General features: G+C 44.1%; 1 protein-coding gene across 1 annotated transcript; it reads left to right on the top strand.

Moving 5' to 3' along the window:
* Positions 1 to 219: 219 nt before the first annotated feature.
* Positions 220 to 19,320, top strand: LOC141047212 (uncharacterized). The gene is made up of 4 exons (XM_073542163.1): positions 220 to 232; positions 451 to 548; positions 747 to 837; positions 18,171 to 19,320. The coding sequence occupies exons 1-4, from the start codon at positions 220 to 222 to the stop codon at positions 19,190 to 19,192; spliced, it is 1,224 nt and encodes a 407-aa protein (XP_073398264.1). The 3' UTR covers positions 19,193 to 19,320.
* The last annotated feature ends 1,618 nt before the right edge of the window (positions 19,321 to 20,938 follow it).

Here is a 20,938-nt window from a genome sequence, read left to right as displayed (position 1 = left end):
AGACCTCTAGTGATCGCTGTCAGGACCCTGTGTCTGAGGGATGTGGAAGACCCCTGAGCCCAATCACGGGGGCTCCACCTCACCCCCTGATCCATGAGGACATCAATGACCAGAAGATCCTAGAACTCACCTACAAGATGATTGAGCTGCTGGCTGGAGAGGTGACACTGCTGGGAATGCTGGGACATTATACAGTAACACTATGAAGAGAACGGGTGGATGACGTATCATTGTATGTGTCAGGTTCCTATAAGGTGTCAGGATGTCGCTGTCTATTTCTCCATGGAGGAGTGGGAGTATTTAGAAGGACACAGAGATCAGTACAAGAACGTCATAATGGAGGTTCCCCAGCCCCTCACATCTCCAGGTAATAGACAGGACTAAATACACACGGTCTATAATTATCTGTATGTAGAGAATGAATTCAGTCCCTGTATGTGTTTCCTCCAGATCTATCCAGTAAGAGGACAACACCAGAGAGATGTCCCCGTCCTCTTCTTCCACAGGACTGTAACCAAGAAGATCCCAGTGTTCCTCAGGATCATCAGGTAGATGGAGAGAAGGTGTCAGGAGATCTCCCCTATGATGTGTAGACGGCTGTGAAGGTCTTGTGCTCAGTCTTGTTTTATCCACCAGTATTATATGTTTTATTCTTGTGTAATGAGAACGGTGGAGATGGCAGGATTAGAGCTGATCATAGATGGGACTTCTCCATCTGTCGGTGACTTTTACAATATTTGTTTCAGGTTGAAGATCTGACCCATATTAATACTACAGAGACATATGTGAGGGGTGATGAGTGGTGTAAAGAGGAGATTCCCACATATGACTACCCAGGTGAGTAGTAACCACTAAATGCAGAGACGTCACAGATTCCTCTCAGTCACCGGCTGTGGCTGCTTTATCGGTGGTGTAGTCGGGTGTTGTGAGTTCATTTTCCCCTTCACCATTGAGGTCTGATGAACTCCCTCTTCTGGTGAAGGAAGGTAGTGAGGCTGATTACCAAGCACCTGAGCAGGTAGATGATGACTGGGTGAAAGGAATTGCTGACTGGATATAAGGCAGCCGACTCCCTTCTGCCTTGCTGTGATTTCCCTGAGGGATTCTAGGAGACCAGTCTGATTCCTGCTCCTCAAAAGCTAAGTTTTCTGCTCTGCTTTTTGCTTTTGTGTTTTGGTTTTGTTTTGCCTTGTTTTTCTGGATTTCTGCCATTCCCTGCTGGGGTGAGCTGAATTCCTTTTTGTCTTTTTGCTCTGTCTTCAGAAAATACCTGAGTACTGATATAGTCTTTTTGAAGCCTAGCGTCTTCAGGGCTTTTTTCCCTATCAGTCTGTTGGCTCTTGTTTTTATAGGGTTTTTGCGGATTGCAGACAGCAGCTTTTCTATCCTGTCCTATTTAGTTAGCTTGGGCCCCATCATTTACTCAGCCTATCTTTCTATCTGTGTTAGTGTTTTTTCATCTTGCTTCACCTTCATTATATGTTGGGGGCTGCCTATTGCTTTGGGGTCTGCTCTGGGGCAATTTAGATTTCCCTTTCTGTCTTTAGGCTATTTAGTTCTCCGGCTGTGATCGAGGGGTCTAGGGCACCGTAGGAACCCCCCACGGCTACTGCTAGTTGTTGTTGATAGGTTCAGGGGTCTGCAATCCGATAGCTGCCAACTTCTCTCGGTTTCTGGACTTAGCTAGTATTTCTGTTTTTGCCTCCTACGGTGACTCATTCATAACTGTCGGGCCATATTACCATGATCACCATTTTGCCTCTAGACCACAACATTCTCCTCCACCCAAAACTGTTCAAATGACTTTGCGTATTGAAAGATTGAAAGCCCTTTTCAATAGAACTTACGACCTGGAGGATCCACCTACCTCCTGGGATTAGTGTGAGGTTGATCCCTTAAAGCGAGATCTATATGATTGCTTGTACCTGACCCAATATAGGCTGAGTGCGCGCTTAAAGAGTCACACTGAGTACAGAGTTAGATGTCTACTCCTTTCTCAGTAAAGGCTTGCACACAACTAAAGTTTATTCTCAAGACAAAGAGACAGGAAATGGGTGTCACACCATCTTCTGAGTAGCCAGTGTCAGTCTATGATAGGTCCATTTCAGCTTCACTTCCATATATGGTATCTCAGCTTCTGCATTCTAAGGATTCCTTCCAGGGTGTTGTCTGAAGACACAGACGCCATCTTGGTACACCATATCTGAACTGACTTGTATAAGGTTTAATAATTGATTTCATTAGCCATTCTCTCCTTCACATTAGGAGACGCTGACCGTCACCTGCCCAGATCTGTAACTATAAAGCCAAATGACAGCGTACGTAGAATGTGCTGACAAGATAGAAAATCACTTGTAGAAAAATCTTATGCTGGGCCTGTAAGAGAAAGCGGAGGGTAATGATGCTGGTGGCTTCCTAGATCCCTGAGATCTTATCGGATGAATCTTCTCTCCCTTCTGTGCTGCTGAATGTCTCATGGTCCCTACAAGACCAGGTCCAGTCTTTCTGGCCAAACTTCCCTTTTATGATCGACAACAGTAAATGTGCTGTGAGGCCAAGTGTGAATTTCTGTCCAATAACAGCAGAGTTTCCCTTTATCCTGACTTTTCAAAGTTGTATTAAAATCAACTAACTTCCAGGAGGATTGTGATAATCTACAGGACAAACATTCCACCTGTGCCATGATAGATCTCTAAGCTGTGCGTGGCTGAGGGCTGTAATATACATTTATTCCCGCCTGCAGGAGATGTGTTGGCTCCAGCCCTGGTGTCATGGAGTCACTCCACGTCATACATTACATTGTCTTCAATCCTAAGGAATTCAGATTACTGCACAATCTCTCCTGAAATGGGGAGCAATATTATTTTCTCTAATCTTCTGGTCAGGATCCATAGTAGCTCCAATGGTCCACCATAAATGAGGGCCACTCGGGTTTACTGTTGTTTAACCCCTTAACGTCCAAGGATGCACACAGTCCATCATGGCAGGATGTCAGTTCCCACACCATGGCAGACTGTGTCCGTCCTGCATTTAAACTGTCACTGCATGTAAAAACAGACAGCTGACAAGCATGGGCAGAGGTGCAGGGAACCATGCCATAAGTCCCCGCACCCAGAACGCTGTGATTGGTCAGTCAGTCTGACTGACCAATCACAGCTTGATCAGGCAGAAGATGCTGAAATTTTAACATCTACCACCCAGTCAGTGCAGGAGCTCAGCACTGCCGGTGGCTGAGCTTCCTGCACTAACTGCCAGGAGCAGCATCCGTGTCGGGGGCTCCCTCTGCCTTCAGGTCGGCAGCCCCACGATGTAATCGCAGGGCCCGATCTCTGCCGTGATGACTCACAGCATGGTCTCAGAAGCTTTCTCCATAGGTATAATACATTGCAATGCTGGAGCAGTACAATGTATTATACCTGCAGCCAAATTAAAAAAAAAGTGAAAGTCCCATAAAGGGACAAGGTAAAAAAATTTTTTTAAAAAAAATAATAAAATAATTAAAAAAAAATCCCCTAATACATAAATCAGAATAGAAAGCGATCAAAAAACATCATGTGCCCGAAAATGGTACCAATAAAACCGTCGCCCCGCAAAAAGCAAGCCCTCACATAACTCTGTGGTCCAAAATATGGGAAAATTATAACCCTCAAAATACAGTGATTCAAAAACTATTTACAAAAAAAGCGTCTCTTAGTGAGTGACAGAAGTTAAACATGAAAAAGGATGAGGAACGGCGTGAAAATACAGCCAATTCTTCACCATTTGTGGATTTGTTCATTCTGCCTCCCAAAGATCGCAGTAAGGCGATCACAGTGGTTTACCCCACATATGGAGTATCAGCGTACTCAGGACTAATTGCACAATAACTTTTGGGATTCTATTTCCCCTGTTAACCTTGGGAAAATAAAAATTTAGGGGCAAAAAGATCATTTTTGTGTTAAAAAAAATATGATTTTTAATTTTACGTTATAAACTTCTGTGAAGCCCTTGGGGGTTCAAAGTGCTCACCAGTGTCACCACACATCTAGATAAGCTCTTTGGGGGGTCTAGTTTCCAAAATGGGGTCACTTGTGGGGGGTTTCCACTGTTTGGGCACATCAGGGGCTTTCCAAACGCAACATGGCGTCCGATCTGAATTCCAGCCAATTTTGCATTGAAAAAGTCAAATGGTGCTCCTTCCCTTCTGAGCTCTGTCATGCGCCCAAACAGTGGTTTACCCCCACATATCAGGTATCAGCGTACTCAGGACAAATCGCTCAATAACTTTTGGGGTCCTGTTACAGTTAGGAAAATAAAAATTGGGGGTGAAAAGATTTTTTTTTTGGAAAAAATATGATTTTTTAATTTTAAGGCTCTTTGTTATAAACTTCTGTGAAGCCCTTGGGGGTTCAAAGTGCTCACCACACATCTAGATAAGTTCTTTGGGGGGTCTAGTTTCCAAAATGGGGTCAATTAAGGGGAGTTTCCACTGTTGAGGTACATCAGGGGCTCTCCACGCGTGACATGGCATCCCCTCTCGATTCCAGCCAATTTGACATTCAAAACCCCAAATGATGCTCCTTCCCTTCTGCCGTGCGCCTAAAGATTGGTCTTCCTCCACACATGGGATATTGATATACTCAGGAGAAATTACACAACACATATTGTGGTTCATTTTCTCTTGATGCCCTTGACAAAATAAAAAAAAATTGTGTTTGAATTAAAATCTTTGGGAAAAAGAGTTAAATGTTCATTTTTTCCTTCCACGTTGCTTCAATTATTGTGAAACACCTGAAGGGTTAATAAATTTCTTGAATGTGGTTTTGAGCACGTTGAGGGGTGCAGATTTTAGAATGGTGTCACTTTTGGGTATTTTCTGCCATATAGACCCCTCAAACTCACTTCAAATTTGAGGTGGCCCCTAAAAAAATGGGTTTGTAAATTTTGTTAGAAAAATGAGAAATCGCTGGTCAACTTTTAACCCTTATAACTTCCTAACAAAAAGAAATTATGTTTCCAAAATTGTGCTGATGTAAAGTAGACATGTGGGAAATGTTATTTATTAACTATTTTGTGTGACATCACTCTCTGATTTAAGGGCATAAAAATGAAATGTTTTAGGAATTGCAAAATTTTCAAAATTTTTGACAAATCTCCATTATTTTTAATTTCATAAATAAAAAATTAAGGAAAGAAAGCGCCCATAGGGCGATAAAAGTAATTTTTTGGGTGACAATACATGGTTAGTGCACTCACCGTTACAGGTTGTGAACAGTCACAACCCCTTGCAGAATGTGAAAGGAACCAGTGGTCGCTGCAGACTCCTGTAGATACCAATGTCACAAAGGAGGAAGAAAAAGACCGAGTTTTTCAATGTATCCGCGCTGACCACACAAGGACAGAAAAATTCTTCATAGCTTTATTGTGCTGACGCGTTTCGTGGCAGATCTGCCACTTCCTCAGGGCGTTTCCACAGGAAGTGATGTCTTTTTGCATGTAATTGTGATGTCATGAAGATTTTGTTTAAAACTGCTGCTGTAACCAGATACTGTAATTCTTTGGCCCTGAGGAAGTGGCAGATCTGCCACGAAACGCGTCAGCACAATACAGCTATGAAGAATTTTTCTGTCCTTGTGTGGTCAGCGTGGATACATTGAAAAAAACCCGGTCTTTTTCTTCCTCCTTTGTGACATTTTCATAAATAAACGCATTATATCGAATAAATTTTACCACTAACATGAAGTACAAAATGTCCCGAAAAAAACATTGTCAGAATCAGTGGGATCTGTTGAAGCGTTCCAGAGCTATAGCCACATAAAGTGACAGTGGTCCGATTTCAAAATTAAGGCCTGTCATCAACCTACAAAATGGCTTGGTCCTTAAGGGGTTAATCTTTATTTGTAGTTTTCAGTTAAAGAGATTCTTGTGCTCTGGGGCGGGGCTGTGGGCGGGGCTTTATGTGGTGCTCTGATTCCATATTCATCTGTATTGGCTTATGACAGGTCGCTGACCCCTCACTGACCTGCCCCCATTATTACATAATGCATATAATAGCATTGATATTATTGGTGATAATTCCTATAATATTGTGGCTATTGTGAGGCTTAGAAAAAAAATTACATCCAGCAAAATGTCACCGGCGGCGTCTGTCCAGTAGCCTCTATCTCTTACTTATAGACGCTACTGAAAGCAAAAAACACAAATATCCTGAACTAAAAGTAAAAAATATACTGCAAATAATACATAAAGGTAATAACAATGAGGGTATTTAGTAAACATAATTTTGATCAAAATAATGTACAAGCCATCCCGCCACGTCACGGCAACCCTTGTGGGACAGTCCCTACTCTAGTATTTAATACCTTTTCACTTGCCAAGTGACGTGAATGTGAATAAGGGTCGAGCGGCTGAACCACTAGTAACAGCTTAGGCCAGACTGGATGGCTTTCCCAGCTCAGAAAGAGGGCGGTCACACCCATATATGCACTGAATGCACAAATACTGAATACTAGAGTAGGGACTGTCCCACAAGGGTTGCCGTGACGTGGCGGGATGGCTTGTACATTATTTTGATCAAAATTATGTTTACTAAATACCCTCATTATTATTACCTTTATGTATTATTTGCAGTATATTTTTTACTTTTAGTGCAGGATATTTGTGTTTTTTGCTTTTCGTTTTCTCTGGTTAATGGTCATGTGTTAATATGCACTTACATTGTGCATACACATTAACTTACTTTTCTCAGTTCAGATTTGTTTTTTGTTTTTTTATATATGCTACTGCGCAGGCGCCGCCATCGCCGGTGACAATTTGCTGGATGTAATTTTTTTTCTAAGCCTCACTATAGCCACAATATTATAGGCATTATCAACAATAATATCAGTGCTATTATATGCATTATGTAATAATAGGGGCAGGTCAATGAGGGGTCAGCGAAATGTCATAAGCCAATTTATGGATTATGCCAAACTACATGTTGACAAACCACAAAGCTTCTGGGAGAATGTCCTATGGACAGATGAGACAAAAATGGAACTTTTTGGCAAGGCACATCAGCTCAGCATGTCAAGTAAAGAACACTGTCCCTACTGTGAAACATGCAGGAGGCACTGTTATGCTCTGGGGCTGCTTTGCTGCGTCTGGCGCAGGGTTTCTAGAATCTGTGCAGGGTACAATGAAATCTGAAGACTCTCAAGGGATTCTAGAGAGAAATGTGCTGCCCAGTGTCAGAAAGCTTGGTCTCAGTCGCAGGTCATGGGTCTTGTAACAGGATAAAGACAAAAAGCACACAGCTAAAAACACCCAAGAATGGATAAGAGGAAAACATTGGACTATTCTGAAGTGGCCTTCTATGAGCCCTGACCTAAATCCTATTGAGCAACTTTGGAAAGAGCTGAAACGTGTCGTCTGGAAAAGGCAACCTTCAAACACGAGACAACTGGAGCAGTTGCTCTTGAGGAGTGGGCCAAAATACCTGTCGAGAGGTGCAGAAGTCTCATTGACAGTTACAGGAATTGTTTGATTGCAGTGATTGCCTCAAAAGGTTGTGCAACAAAATATTAAACATTTCGCGCCAGAGCCTGTTTTTGCCTTCGTGACCGGTCCAATTTTTTCAATTCTGACCAGTGTCACTTTATGAGATCATAACTCTAAAAGGTTTCAACGTATCTTGGTGATTCTGAGATTGTTTTGGAAACAGAATTTTTTTTGGTAGGAAGATATAAGGGTTAAAAGTTGACCAGCGATTTCTCATTTTTACAAAATTCACAAAGCCATTTTTTATGGACCACTTCACATTTGAAGTGAATTTGAGGGGTCAATATGACAGAAAATACCCAAAAGTGACACCATTCTAAAAGTTGCACCCCTCAAGGTGCTCAAAACCACATTCAAAAAGTTTATTAACCCTTCAGGTGTTTCACAGGAATGAATGGAATGTGGAAGGAAAAAAATAAACATTTACTTTTTCCTGTCTCCCATGACGGCACACATGAGAGAGGGGATCCGCCCAGTCAGGACAGGAACCCTACTGAAGATAAAAGGGCGGTACCTCTCCCTCGCTTCAGTTGGGTTTCCTGTCCTGACAGGGACCCGTGTACTGAAGGAACACGTACCTGCCCCTCTCTTGTGCCGGCGTGGAAGAACAGGCAGGGTCCTGGGCGCCATGCGTCGGGGGAGGGAAGCACCGTCCGCGGGTCCCCAGGGGGCTCAGCATCCGAGCGGGTGCAGAAGCAGCACGGCCTGGGGTCCTGGGGCTCTGCCGTGGAGCCGCGCCGACCCTCTCCCCCTCTGCCGCATCCAGGAGCGTCAGGGAACGGCCACTTCCGGATCGCGCTCCCCTGACGTCACACGCAGGGCACGCTGGGAGGGGGCGTGCCTGCGTGACGTCGGGAGGCGGCGCCGGCAATCCAAGATGGCGGCGCCCATAGAAAATAACGCCGGCCGGCGAAAGGAGATCCCGGCGGCATGGCGGGGGGAGGGGCTGTGGGATAACCGGAGGAGGCGGAGAGTGCAGTGGATCCCCCTTACAAAAGGGGGATGACCACAGAAGACGCACTCATGCCCAAGGCTTCATGATGGAAGTGGGGCAAGACGAGCAGCGTCAGCAGCAGCGTCAGCAGCAGCAAGACCTCTCGCCAGATGCCAGGCCGAGCCGCCAACATACCAGGAGCAGTCGCTCAAGTGGTGGGAGCGGCAGTCATAAACGCAATCGGCATGACTCAGACGTCCAGGAGAAACGTCACGAGTGCATGTGAGGAGCCTCCGAGATCGGTACCCCTAATTGACAGCGGTGGTGAGTGATCTACGTGATTGTCACCCTTATGGTAACGGGGTTCCATTTTCTCTGTTTGATCACTAGGGGTCGAGGAAGGCCAGCAGCAAAACCAAAAATAGAGAATGCGCCCTATGTAAACACCCGCTGGCAGATCAGTGGCAGAAAGACCTCTGCGCTGACTGTATAAATAAAACTATACAGGAGGAGACCCCTGATTTGGTGACTAGCCTTAAACAGTTAATTCAACAGGAGGTGAAAGGTTCCTTAAAGGCAGCCCTTAAAAAGAAAGATAAAAGAAATCGTAGAAGAAGCTCCGATTCAGAGGCCTCGCCAAGGCAGAAGGGGCGGGAAAGATCCTTGTCCCCCTCCACCTCCTCTTCCTCTACTCAGTCCTCAGAATCCTCCTCGGACAGCGATCTAGGCGGCCGTCCATGTTTCCCAACAGAGGATGTGGAAAAACTGGTCAGAGCGATTAGGGCTACTACTTAAAAAGGAAAAAGCTCCCAAATCATTAGAGGATGTAATGTTTGGAGGACTGAAGAAAAAACGAAAACGTACCTTCCCTGTAAATGATAAAATAAAAGCACTAATTGACAGGGAATGGAAAAAAACGGAGAGGTCAGGGGGCTTACCTTCCGCATCAAAGAGGAGGTATCCTTTTGAGCAGAAGGATTCAGAAGCCTGGGAAAAAGTCCCAAAAATTGATGGGGCCATAGCCAGATCCTCAAAAAAGGTATCCCTACCATTAGAGGACTCTGGCGTGTTGAAAGACCCGCATGACAAAAAAGCAGACGGTTTCCTGAAGCACATCTGGGAAGCTTCAGCAGGTGGATTGAAACCAGCGATAGCTGGTACCTGTACCGCTCGTGCCCTCATGGTCTGGCTGCAACAAATAGAGGACCAGATCAAGGATAGAGTTCCTAGGGACGAAATTCTGTCTAATTTGACACTGGTGCACGGAGCAGCGGCTTTCCTAGCAGATTCCTCTGCAGACTCCACAAGATTAACAGCTAGAGCAGCAAGCCTGTCAAACGCGGCAAGACGAGCCATGTGGCTTAAAGGGTGTCCGGGAGATTTGCCATCAAGGCATAGGTTATGTTCCATTCCATGCGATGGCCAATTCCTCTTTGGGAAAAAACTAGAAGAGATTTTGGAACATGCGGGGGATAGGAAGAAAAGCTTTCCCCGATTTCCAGGAGAACATAAAAAGCAGCCCTTTCGCTGGAGGAGATTTAACAGGGGTCGTCCCCCGGGAGATAGAAAAAGCTGGGACTTTAAAGAAAGAAGAGGATCAGGCTATATGTTTAAAGGGCCCTCCACTTCCTCCAAAAAAATCTACCCAATGACGTTGGGCCGGAGGTAGGGAGAAGGCTTTCTCTCTTTCTTTCCGCCTGGGCAAATATCTCCCCCAGTACATGGGTCCTAAATATAATCAAGGATGGCTTAAAAATAAAATTCATCCGTCCGCCCAGGCATACCTTCATAATGACACGCAGAAGGAAAGCCCAAGAGCAACAGCTGGCCCTGGAGACTGAAGTCTTGGGACTAGTGAAAAAACAAGTCCTACAGGAAGTCCCAGTGCAAGAAGAAGGAAGGGGGTTCTACTCCCCCCTCTTCTTAATACAAAAAACAGACGGCTCTTGGAGAACCATTGTCAACCTGAGGAGACTCAATCAGTGGGTAGACAATTGCTCCTTCAAAATGGAGTCAATCAACACGGCCACAAAGATCCCGTTCCAGCATTGCCTCATGGCAGTGATAGACTTAAAAGATGCCTACTATCACATCCCAATTCTTCGGGAGTATCAAAAATATTTGAGAGTAGTGCTCTATGTCCAGGGGCAGGTGAAGCACTACCAGTACGCAGCCCTTCCATTTGGCCTGTCTACAGCCCCCAGAGTATTCACTAAAGTAATGGCCGAAGTAATGTCTTTTCTGCCTTCCAGGGACATAGTGATCGTCCCATACCTAGACAACTTTCTGGTAATAGGGAGGTCGGAGTCCCACTGCACACATCAAGTGAAGGAAGTGATAGCAATTCTAGTAGGATTAGGATGGATAGTAAACATCCCCAAGTCAAGGATAACCCCAGTAAAAGAGCAATCCTTCCTAGGGTTGATATTGGACTCCGAGCAACAACGCTGCTTCCTACCAGAGAGCAAAGTGACCAAGATAAAGGGCCTAGTTCGCACAGCAATACAAAGGCCAAATATGACACTGAGGAACGCAATGTCCCTTTTAGGCTCGTTGACATCATGCATACCCGCAGTAGCATGGGCGCAGTACCACTTAAGGCAACTACAGTGGGAAGTTCTGTCAGCACAGAAACAATTAAAAGGGCATTTAGAAGGCAAACTATGTCTCTCAGTGGCTGTAAGAGATTCCCTGCTCTGGTGGACTGTAGAAAAGAATCTAACAGCCGGTGTCCTGTGGCAAAAAACAGTCGAGGACATCATTACAACAGACGCGAGTGCCACAGGATGGGGAGCACACCTGAGATCCCACTCAATACAGGGGACCTGGTCCTCGCTAGAAAGGGATCATGGTTCAAATGTAAAAGAACTATGGGCAGTGGAAAAAGCCGTGAAACATTCCCTTCCCTTACTTCGGGGCCGCCACACCCGGGTCATGACGGACAATCAAGCAGTAGTAGCCTACATCAATCACCAGGGGGAATGAGATCTCGGGGCCTCATGCAAATATCAGATCTACTCTTCCAGCTAGCAGAACAACATCTGTTATCCATCACAGCACTGCACATAAAGGGGGCGGAAAATATACAGGCAGACTTCCTGAGTCGCAGGCACCTAAGACAAGGGGAATGGTCCCTAAACCCCCAAGTCTTCCAACAAATAGTTCAGGCCTGGGGCAAACCAGAAATAGACCTGTTCGCTACCGCACACAACCGGAAGGTCAGGAAGTTCTCACTAAACCCAAGGGAAAACCCCTTTGCAGTAGATGCCCTACAAATACCCTGGAAGTTCATCCTGGCCTATGCATTTCCCCCGATAACAATGATCCCAGTAGTGGTCAGGAAAATCAGGGAGGATCGAGCGAGAATAATTCTTATAGCTCCGTTTTGGCCGAGAAGGCCTTGGTTCTCCCTTCTGAAGCTCATGTCAGTGACAGATCCATGGATACTACCGGAGATTCCAGACCTGCTCTCCCAGGGACCAGTGGTCCACTCTCAGGTGAAGGGCTTCCATCTAGCAGCCTGGAATTTGAGAGGGTGCTACTGAGTCGCCAGGGATTCTCTCCAGGGTTAGTCTCCACCCTGTTGAAAAGTAGGAAACCTATAACATCCCAAATCTACGATAGAACGTGGAAAAAGTTCCTAGACTTCCTGGGGAACCCTTGGGGGATGTAGCGCCAGTGGGACCTATCCTAGAGTTCTTACAGTCGGGGCTATAACTGGGGTTAGCCACTAACACACCCAAAGTTCAAGTCTCAGCTTTGGGGGCCCTATATAACTGCAACTTAGCAGCCAATAGGTGGGTGTCTCGATTCATAAAGTCCTGTGGCAGGTCAAGGCCGGTCATTATCCCAAAGATACCACCCTGGGACCTCAACCTAGTCTTAGAGGCCTTAACCAAAGACCCCTTTGAACCACTACTAGAACTGTCACCAAAGCTACTTACACTTAAAACTGTCTTACTGGTAGCCTTAACATCAGCCCGAAGAGTCAGCGACCTTCAAGCTCTGTCTATATGTCCTCCATATACACAGATCTTGGAGGACCGAGTGGTTCTAAGACCAGACCCCGCCTATCTCCCCAAGGTAGTCCAAAAGTTTCATAGGACTCAGGAGATCTCCTTGCCAGCGTTCTGTAACAATCCTAGAAACCCTGGGGAGCAAAAGTTCCATACATTAGATGTAAGAAGAGCCATATTACAATATATGTCAGTAACTAGTCAGTGGAGGAAAGATCAGTCCCTTTCTGTAGCCTTTCAGGGTAGTAGAAAAGGGCACGGGGTAGCTAAGAGTACCATTGCCAGATGGATCAGGGAGGCCATTATGTTATCCTACTCCGCAAGTGGCGCTCCGGTTCCAGAAGGCATCAAGGCTCACTCCACCAGAGCCGTGGCTACCTCCTGGGCAGAGAAGGCTGAGGTATCAATTGAACAAATTTGTAAAGCCGCTACTTGGTCCTCACCTTCCACCTTTTTTAAGCACTACTGACTTGATCTGACTTCCTCTACTGACCTAACCTTTGGTAGAAGGGTGCTGCAAGCGGTGGTCCCTCCCTAAGGTGTCTTATTCTACAAAAGTCTCATGTGTGCCGTCATGGGAGACGGGAAAACACCAAGGTTACTTACCGGTAGCCGGTTTTTCCGGAGCCCATGACGGCACCTGTATATTCCCCCCTTTTCACTCCTTTGGTGTGCACTATAGTTTGGGTGTTTTTTTAGTTAGATATAATGTGGTGATAGTTTTACCATGTGTACTAACCCGGGGGGCCTCTCATGCTCTGTAAACCAACTGAAGCGAGGGAGAGGTACCGCCCTTTTATCTTCAGTAGGGTTCCTGTCCTGACTGGGCGGATCCCCTCTCTCATGTGTGCCGTCATGGGCTCCGGAAAAAACGGCTACCGGTAAGTAACCTTGGTGTTTCTTTCACAAAAATTTTCATTTAGACCTAATTTTTTTTACTTTCGCTAGGGTAACAGGAGAAAATGGACTATACATTTTGTTTTGCAATTTCTCCTGAGCATGCCGATACCCCATATGTGGGGATAACTACTGTTAGGGTGCATGGCAGGGCTCGGAAGGGAAGGCGCGCCATTTGATTTTTTGAATGTAAAATATGCTGTAATAATTAGCAGATGCAATGTTGCGTTTGGAGAGCCCCTGATGTGCCTAAACAGTGGAAACCCCCAATAAGTGACCACATTTTGGAGACTAGACCCCCAACTTATCTAGATGTGTAGTGGGCTTTTTGAACCCCCAAGTGCTTCACAGAAGTTAATTACGTAGAAACGTGAAAACAAAAAATCATATTTTTTCCCAAAAAAAAAAAAAAGATCTTTTCGCCCTCCATTTTTTTTCTCCAAAGGGTAACAGGAGAAATTGGACTCCAAAAGTTGTTGTGCAATTTGTCCTGAGTATTCTGACACCCCATATGTGGGGGTAAACCACTGTTTATGCGCATGGCAGAGCTCGGAAGAGAAGGAGCGCTATATTGAAGTGCAGATTTTGCTGGAATGCTGGAATTGTTTGTGGGTGACATGTTACATTGTCAGAGCCCCTGAGGTGCCAGAACAGCATAAGCCCCCAAAAGTGACTGCATTTTACCAAATACTTCCCTGAACGAACTCTAGTGTAGTGAGCATACTGACACCACTGCTGTTCCATAGAAAATTATACCATTGGGCAGTGAAGAAAAAACAATTATATTTTTACCACTAAAATGTTTTATCTCCAGATTTTACATTGGAAAATAGGTAGATAGGTAAATGGTCACTACACCCATAGATGAATTCGCAGAGGGGTGTCATTTCCAAAATTGGGGTCACTTCAGGAGGGATTCTGCCGTTATGGCACTTTGGAGAGCTGCTAAGTGCCAGAACAACAGAATCCTCCCTCAAGTGACCCCATTTTCGTAATGACACCACTCTGTGAATTCGTCTATGGATATAGTGACCATTTTCACTATATGGATGATTTCCAGAAACTCGTAGTGGAAGTTTCAAGCAAAAATTGCAAAAATGTCATTGTAGTGCCCAATATATTGTGCCCAGCTTGTGTCTCTGGAGACCTCCCCCCACCTACCCCCGGAAATTGTTAAGTCAGCTCTACTCAAATGTGTCTGTCACTAAACAATCCAAATGCTTGATTGTCAAAACAGTTCAAAAACGTGGTTCTGTGTGGAAGATTGTAAAGCCGTCATGGAGGCATAAGGCTGGCAGTGATGGGCATTGTGGGTAATAATAGCGGGTATCATGCCTCATTCCTCTCTAGGAACATACACAACATCTTCTCTGGGGGTTCTTTCTTGTTTCAGTTACTGGGATGAGTGCAATAAAATGTCGCTCAGTGAGTCTTCTGACATCTTCAGATTCTAAAGGATTGGCGGGGACAAAATTTTCAAAGAAGATTTTCAGTGACCTTTTCCTGATAATCAAGGAAAGTATCTGCATTTCCTGCTTTTTTGTATAAGACAAAAGAATTATACTTGGCCACCTGAAACAACTAAATTACTAACTTTTTATACCAGATATATGATTTTCTTGATAACTGGTGTTACAGAACCACTCAGCACCCAGAATATGTTGTGCAGTTATATGTATATATAATAGGTTCCATGTGAGATGCATGTCCCTAATGTATCAGCAGTGTCCGCCCTCCCCCCACCTTTGTAATTTACACAGTAAATATCCGCAGGCTCCGGCCACCTGCGGCTTTTGTAATGCATGTCTGGCCTGACACTTGTCTATTGGCCGGCCCTCTGTATCTGCGTGATATATTCTGTGTCCTGTGAGTAAAGTGTTGTCAGACTGGAAATATATGGAGAAGCAGTGATCTTTTATATGCGCCCATGCACTCAGAGGAATTCCAGCCAGCGCCATTCATTCAGACTCCAGCCAACGCAGAGCGGACCTCTGAAAACACGGGGTGGTACTGAAAGAGGTACTCCAGCTTGGTAGACCCCGTTACACCTGGTATGGCTGTAGAACCTGATCTGCAAGGTCCACACCCCCATATATTTGTTGTAGTCAATGACAGACACAGGTTTTGGAGTAGTGGATCCCTGTTGGTCTGCAGTGGCCCTTGTGGCATCTGTGTGGATCGAGCGCAGGATAAAAATATCTTTTTTATCCTTATACTTAAGGACAAGCAGCTCTCCATTACGTAAAGTCCCTGACTGCCCCTTTCGGAACTTTTTGTTGGCCAATGATTGTGGAAACCCCTGACGGTTTTTGCAAATGGTCCCACAAGCCCCTATGTTATGTTCAACCAGACTTTTAAATAGAGGTATGCTGGTGTAGTAGTTGTCAACATACAGATTGTAGCCTTTTTGTAAAAATGGAGTTATTAGCTCCCAAATGATTTTTCTAGATGTTCCCAGATAAGTAGGGCCTCCTGGTGGGTTTAGTTGGCTCTCTTTCCCCTCATAAATGTGAAAAGCTGATGTGTATCCAGTTGAACTCTCGCACATTTTATAGAGCTTTATTCTGAACCTTGCCCTCTTAGAAGGAATAAATTGCTTGAGGTGCAGTCTTCCTTTGAATTTTACAAGGGACTCATCAATGGAAATGTTTTCTGTTGGGGTGTAGAGCTTTAAGAACAAGAACTTTTCTGTCATGTCTGTGATGATGGGTCTGATTTTGAATAGTCTGTCATGTTCTGGGGCATCTCTGGGCAGGCATTGACTATTGTCATTAAAATGCCAAAATCTCATGAGCATTTCATAACGGGTCCTAGGAAGAACAGCAGAAAACATAGGGGTGGCTTGAACAGGGCGATAGGACCGAATGCTTGCTTTCCCCATAGGGAATGTAAGTTCTAAAAAATTTTTCATTTCTAGGATATTAGTTGGTTCCATAAATTTGACCTAGCATAATAAGATCGTGGATTCTGGCTGATGAATTGCTTATTTCTGAGTCATCACTGTCGCTGCTACTAAAGCCCTCGAAATCCACATCACCATCTGACACTGCACTTTCTTCGCTGTCAGAACATAAAAGTGCATAAGCCTCCTCTGCACTATAATACTGACGGGCCATTTTATTCCTTTTTATTTTTTTTTCCGGAAAAAGAAAACTGTGTAGTGACTGACTGACGTGACCAAATTATTGGGGAGACAATTGAGAAAAGCCTAATTCTTTAGCCTAACCCTAACTTTAGAATAAACCCTAACTTTAGCTTAACAGTAACCCTAACTTCAGCCTAACAGTAACCATAACCCTAACTTTAGCCTAACAGTAACCCTAACAGCAACCCTAACTTTAGCCTAACAGTAACCCTAACCCTAACAGTAACCCTAACTTTAGCCTAACAGTAACCCTAACAGCAACCCTAACTTTAGCCTAACAGTAACCCTAACTTTAGCCCCTACATTAACCCTAACAGTAACCCTAACTTTAACCCCAACCCTAACCCTAATAGTAACCCTTACTTTAGCCTAACAGTAACTCTAACTTTAGCCTAGCAGTAACTCTAACTTTAGCCCCTACACTGACCCTAACTATAGCACTAACCCTAACCAGCCTTACCTGTCAGCAGCACTTGTAACACTGTTTCTCCTCTAATCTCTCTCTGACAGGAGATCTGAGGAGAAACAGCGGTTTTATGAGGCAGATCACCCGGGAAAGTTCACTGCTACAACAAACTTTCCTAGTGACTTGTCTCATTGGCTGGTGTGACGCTGACGTCATCAGGTCCTGAAGCAATCAGGTCTCAATAGGTCGGGGGTCACAGGAAGCATTGTGCCGCGGAATCCCATCGTTACAAGGTACGTTGGGGTCCTGATGAGCACAAAACCACTGACCATAGACAAACGTCGGCATTGCACAAAGCCCTGCTAGCGCCGACGTTTATCTACCGTTGGCAGTCATGAAGCGGTTAAGTTAAGGGTACCATAATTTCTGTCCAGGCCTATTTCATGAGGTTTATATTTTTTTAATTCTGTGGAAGCCTGGTTGGAAAGCAATGTCTGACTTTCGTTTCTTCATTTTCATAGATTTTTTATTTATTATTACATTCATCAGATTCAAGTTATTTCTGTGACCATTGTGGGTTTTTCTGTCATTAAACGAGGGGTACCAACAATTTAGACCACATGTGTAGGAGGAGTGAATATTTTGACTCCACATTCACTTTCCAGAAATTAACATGCAGTGGATGTTGGAGAGTGAAAATTACACATCTGCCATTTTATTACCCAGCACATAGTGCCCAGATTGTGCTCCAGGAGACACCGCAAATTAAGTGGGTTCTTCTCTCTATAATATTGCTAAATACAGGGATCCTAAATGTTGTTTGCGCACACTGCAAGACTCCGAAGTGAGAGCGGATTTTGCTGGATTGGTTTATAGAAACCTTGTTGCTTTTCAGCAGCCTTTGAGCCATTAATAGTGTGGGAACCTCTGTTTTTCCATTGACAGATGATGGACCTGAGTGGGGACTTGTTTTTTGTGAGATGAGAATTGGTATTCTTTTCGCCTACATAACATTGATTGGTTTCTTTTTTATTCGATATTTGGGAGGCAGAATGAACAAACAGTTGAACACCGCACACTACTGGCTCATCCAACAAGGTTTTCTATTAGACTGTGAACTGTCATTGTCTTGGTAAATGATTAAAGTTTTTACATAGCTTGCCATTTTTATGGACAGTTTAAGTAGAAATGTTCAAAAATATAAAACTCAAGGATATTTTAATACAAAATAATAATTGTTTTTTATCTTAGCAGATGACTGTATCAGGAGATCAGAGGGACAGCTGACATCTTCAATTGTTAAATCTGATGATCTTGAAATCCTACAAGATACAACTGAAGTGAATGCCATTACTCCAGATATATCATCATCCATTCACAGCAAAGATCTGTCATCTGATCCTATGAAACAGGTCCCATCTTCTGATTCATTACTGACTACTAAGGAAAATCAAACTCACAAAAGAGGCATTAAAATACAAACTGCTCCTAAAGCAATGGAGGAATTTTCCTGTTCAGAATGTGGGAAATGTTTTTACCATAAAGGGAATCTTACGCTACACCAAAGAACCCACACAGGGGAGAAGCCTTTTTCATGTTCAGAATGTGGGAAATGTTTTAACCGTAAAGGGAATCTTGAGCAACACCAAAGAACCCACACAGGGGAGAAGCCTTTTTCATGTTCAGAATGTGAGAAATGTTTTAACCATAAAGGGACTCTTGAGCAACATCAAATAACCCACATAGGGAAGAAGGCTTTTTCATGTTCAGAATGTGAGAAATGTTTTAACCAGAAATTATATTTGGTTAATCACCAGAGAACTCACACAGGGGAGAAGCCTTTTTCATGTTCAGAATGTTGGAAATGTTTTAACCAGAAAGCGCTTCTTGTTAGACATCAGAGAACTCACACAGGGGAGAAGCCTTTTTCATGTTCAGAATGTGGGAAATGTTTTAACCGTAAAGGGACTCTTAAGCAACACCAAATAACCCACACAGGGAAGAAACCTTTTTCATGTTCAGAATGTGGGAAATGTTTTAACCATAAATCAAATTTGGTTAATCACCAGAGAACTCACACAGGGGAGAAGCCTTTTTCCTGTTCAGAATGTGGGAAATGTTTTAACCAGAAAGCGCCTCTTGTTAGACATCAGAGAACTCACACAGGGGAGAAGCCTTTTTCCTGTTCAGAATGTGGGAAATGTTTTAACCAGAAAGCGCTTCTTGTTAGACATCAGAGCAGTCACACAGAGGAGAAGCCTTTTTTATTTTCTTAATGTGGGAAATATTTTACTTGGATATCAAGTGTTAATAAATATCAGAGATGTCACATAGGGGAGAAGCCTTTTTTTATATTTATAATGTTCGAATAGTTTAAACCAAAATTGAATCTTCTTAAATGGGTTGTCTCTTGTCATTCCTCATGTTTGCTGACAAAAGGATAAAACTAAACTTTATTAATTCCAAATGTAAAACTATACCCATAATTCACCCCCTGAAGGTAAGACAGTAGGTGACTAATAAATAAATCATGTGCCCCACAGTTCAGTATATAGGGTGAGGTGACGTATAAACACTCGCTCTCCAAGCCTCTCATTTCTACGGGTTTCACCGTCCTCACCAAAGGCGACTCATCAGGAGACTCTTTAATATTGACCTATATTCAAGCGAGAATCTGGCCAAAAAAAACTAAAATCATGTTATCCGAAGCAGTCAGAAAACTAGCCACATATTGGCAGATCCCAGACCTCAAACTATATACTTCATAAGTATATAAGCCCCTCCAGTGTCAGGAATAGATAGTATGTGACAATACAGTATAATTCTTGTGTTTTCTCCTATAGGGACTGCCCTAGTTTGGTAATGTAACTGCTGATAATTAGTAGTGCAGACAAATTGTCCTAGACTAAACTCAGTCTTCAGACGGCCCAATATGTACCACTCAGGGAAAACTTACCTGCTCCAAAGATCATTAGCAGCTTCTAACTAATGGCCATGCTGCTGTCTGTCAGGGAATGAGTGCAATATCGTTGTAAAGACTAGGGATATGTGCAATCATAATGTCTGGGAGATCTGTGCCATTATTTAGTATGAATATGGAAATTATCTCTGAAAGGTAAGTGTTCCCTGAGTGGTATATACGGTATTGTCACATACTATCTATTCCTGACACTGGAGGGGCTTATAAACTTACACAGTATATAGTTTGAGGTCTGGGATCGGCCAATATGTGGCTAGTTTTCTGATTGTTTCGGTTAACATGATACTTAATATTAGGGTTTTCTTCGTCTAGTCCCACTTAAATATTGATCAATAATAAATAGTCTTCTGATGAATGAATGAATCCAATGAATATTCATTTCTCTTAAGCAGTGGCACACGTGACCACCGGTAGCAGCAGGAAGCCAGTGGCTGACACTGCGCGCTACTGAAGAGGAATGAATGCTCACTGCTCTCTGTGCGCACAGTCCCAGCGAGTACTTCGGCAGCTGTGCTCTGCTTGTGAGCAATGCATGTCGTCCCTGCCATGTGCTGCTTACAAGCATAAAGCAGTTGCTGGCACCGGAGCAGACGCTGCGAGGGAGCGCCTGTAGGTAAGTGTAATATTTTGTGGTTTTTTTTTTTTTAATGTTTTCTGATGGGGCCATGCATACCAGGATGGGGGTGGTGGCCAATTATAAGGATTGCGCCATGCATATCAGGACTGAGATGGGGGTCAATCATACCAGAATAGGGATGGGGCCCTGCATACCAGGATAAGATGGGGGCCCTGTATACCAGGTAGGGATGGGGCCATGCATACTAGTATAGGGATGAGAGTGATAATTCCTGCCAGGATAGGGATGAAGGGCCATGCATACCAGGATAAGGATCAAGGGCCATGCATACCAGGATAGGGTTGATGGGCCATGCATACCAGGGTAGGGATGAGGAGCCATGCATACCAGGATAGGGATGAGGGGGCCATGCATACCAGGATAGAGATTAGGGGGTCACGCATACCAGGGTAGGGATGAGGGAGC

Source organism: Dendrobates tinctorius, unplaced genomic scaffold, assembly GCF_039654945.1.
Source record: "Dendrobates tinctorius isolate UK_male_01 unplaced genomic scaffold, ASM3965494v1 ptg000126l, whole genome shotgun sequence".
Taxonomy (NCBI): domain Eukaryota; kingdom Metazoa; phylum Chordata; class Amphibia; order Anura; family Dendrobatidae; genus Dendrobates; species Dendrobates tinctorius.
The sequence above is the reverse complement of the archived record's forward strand: the minus strand, read 5'-3'. Positions and strand labels throughout refer to the sequence as shown.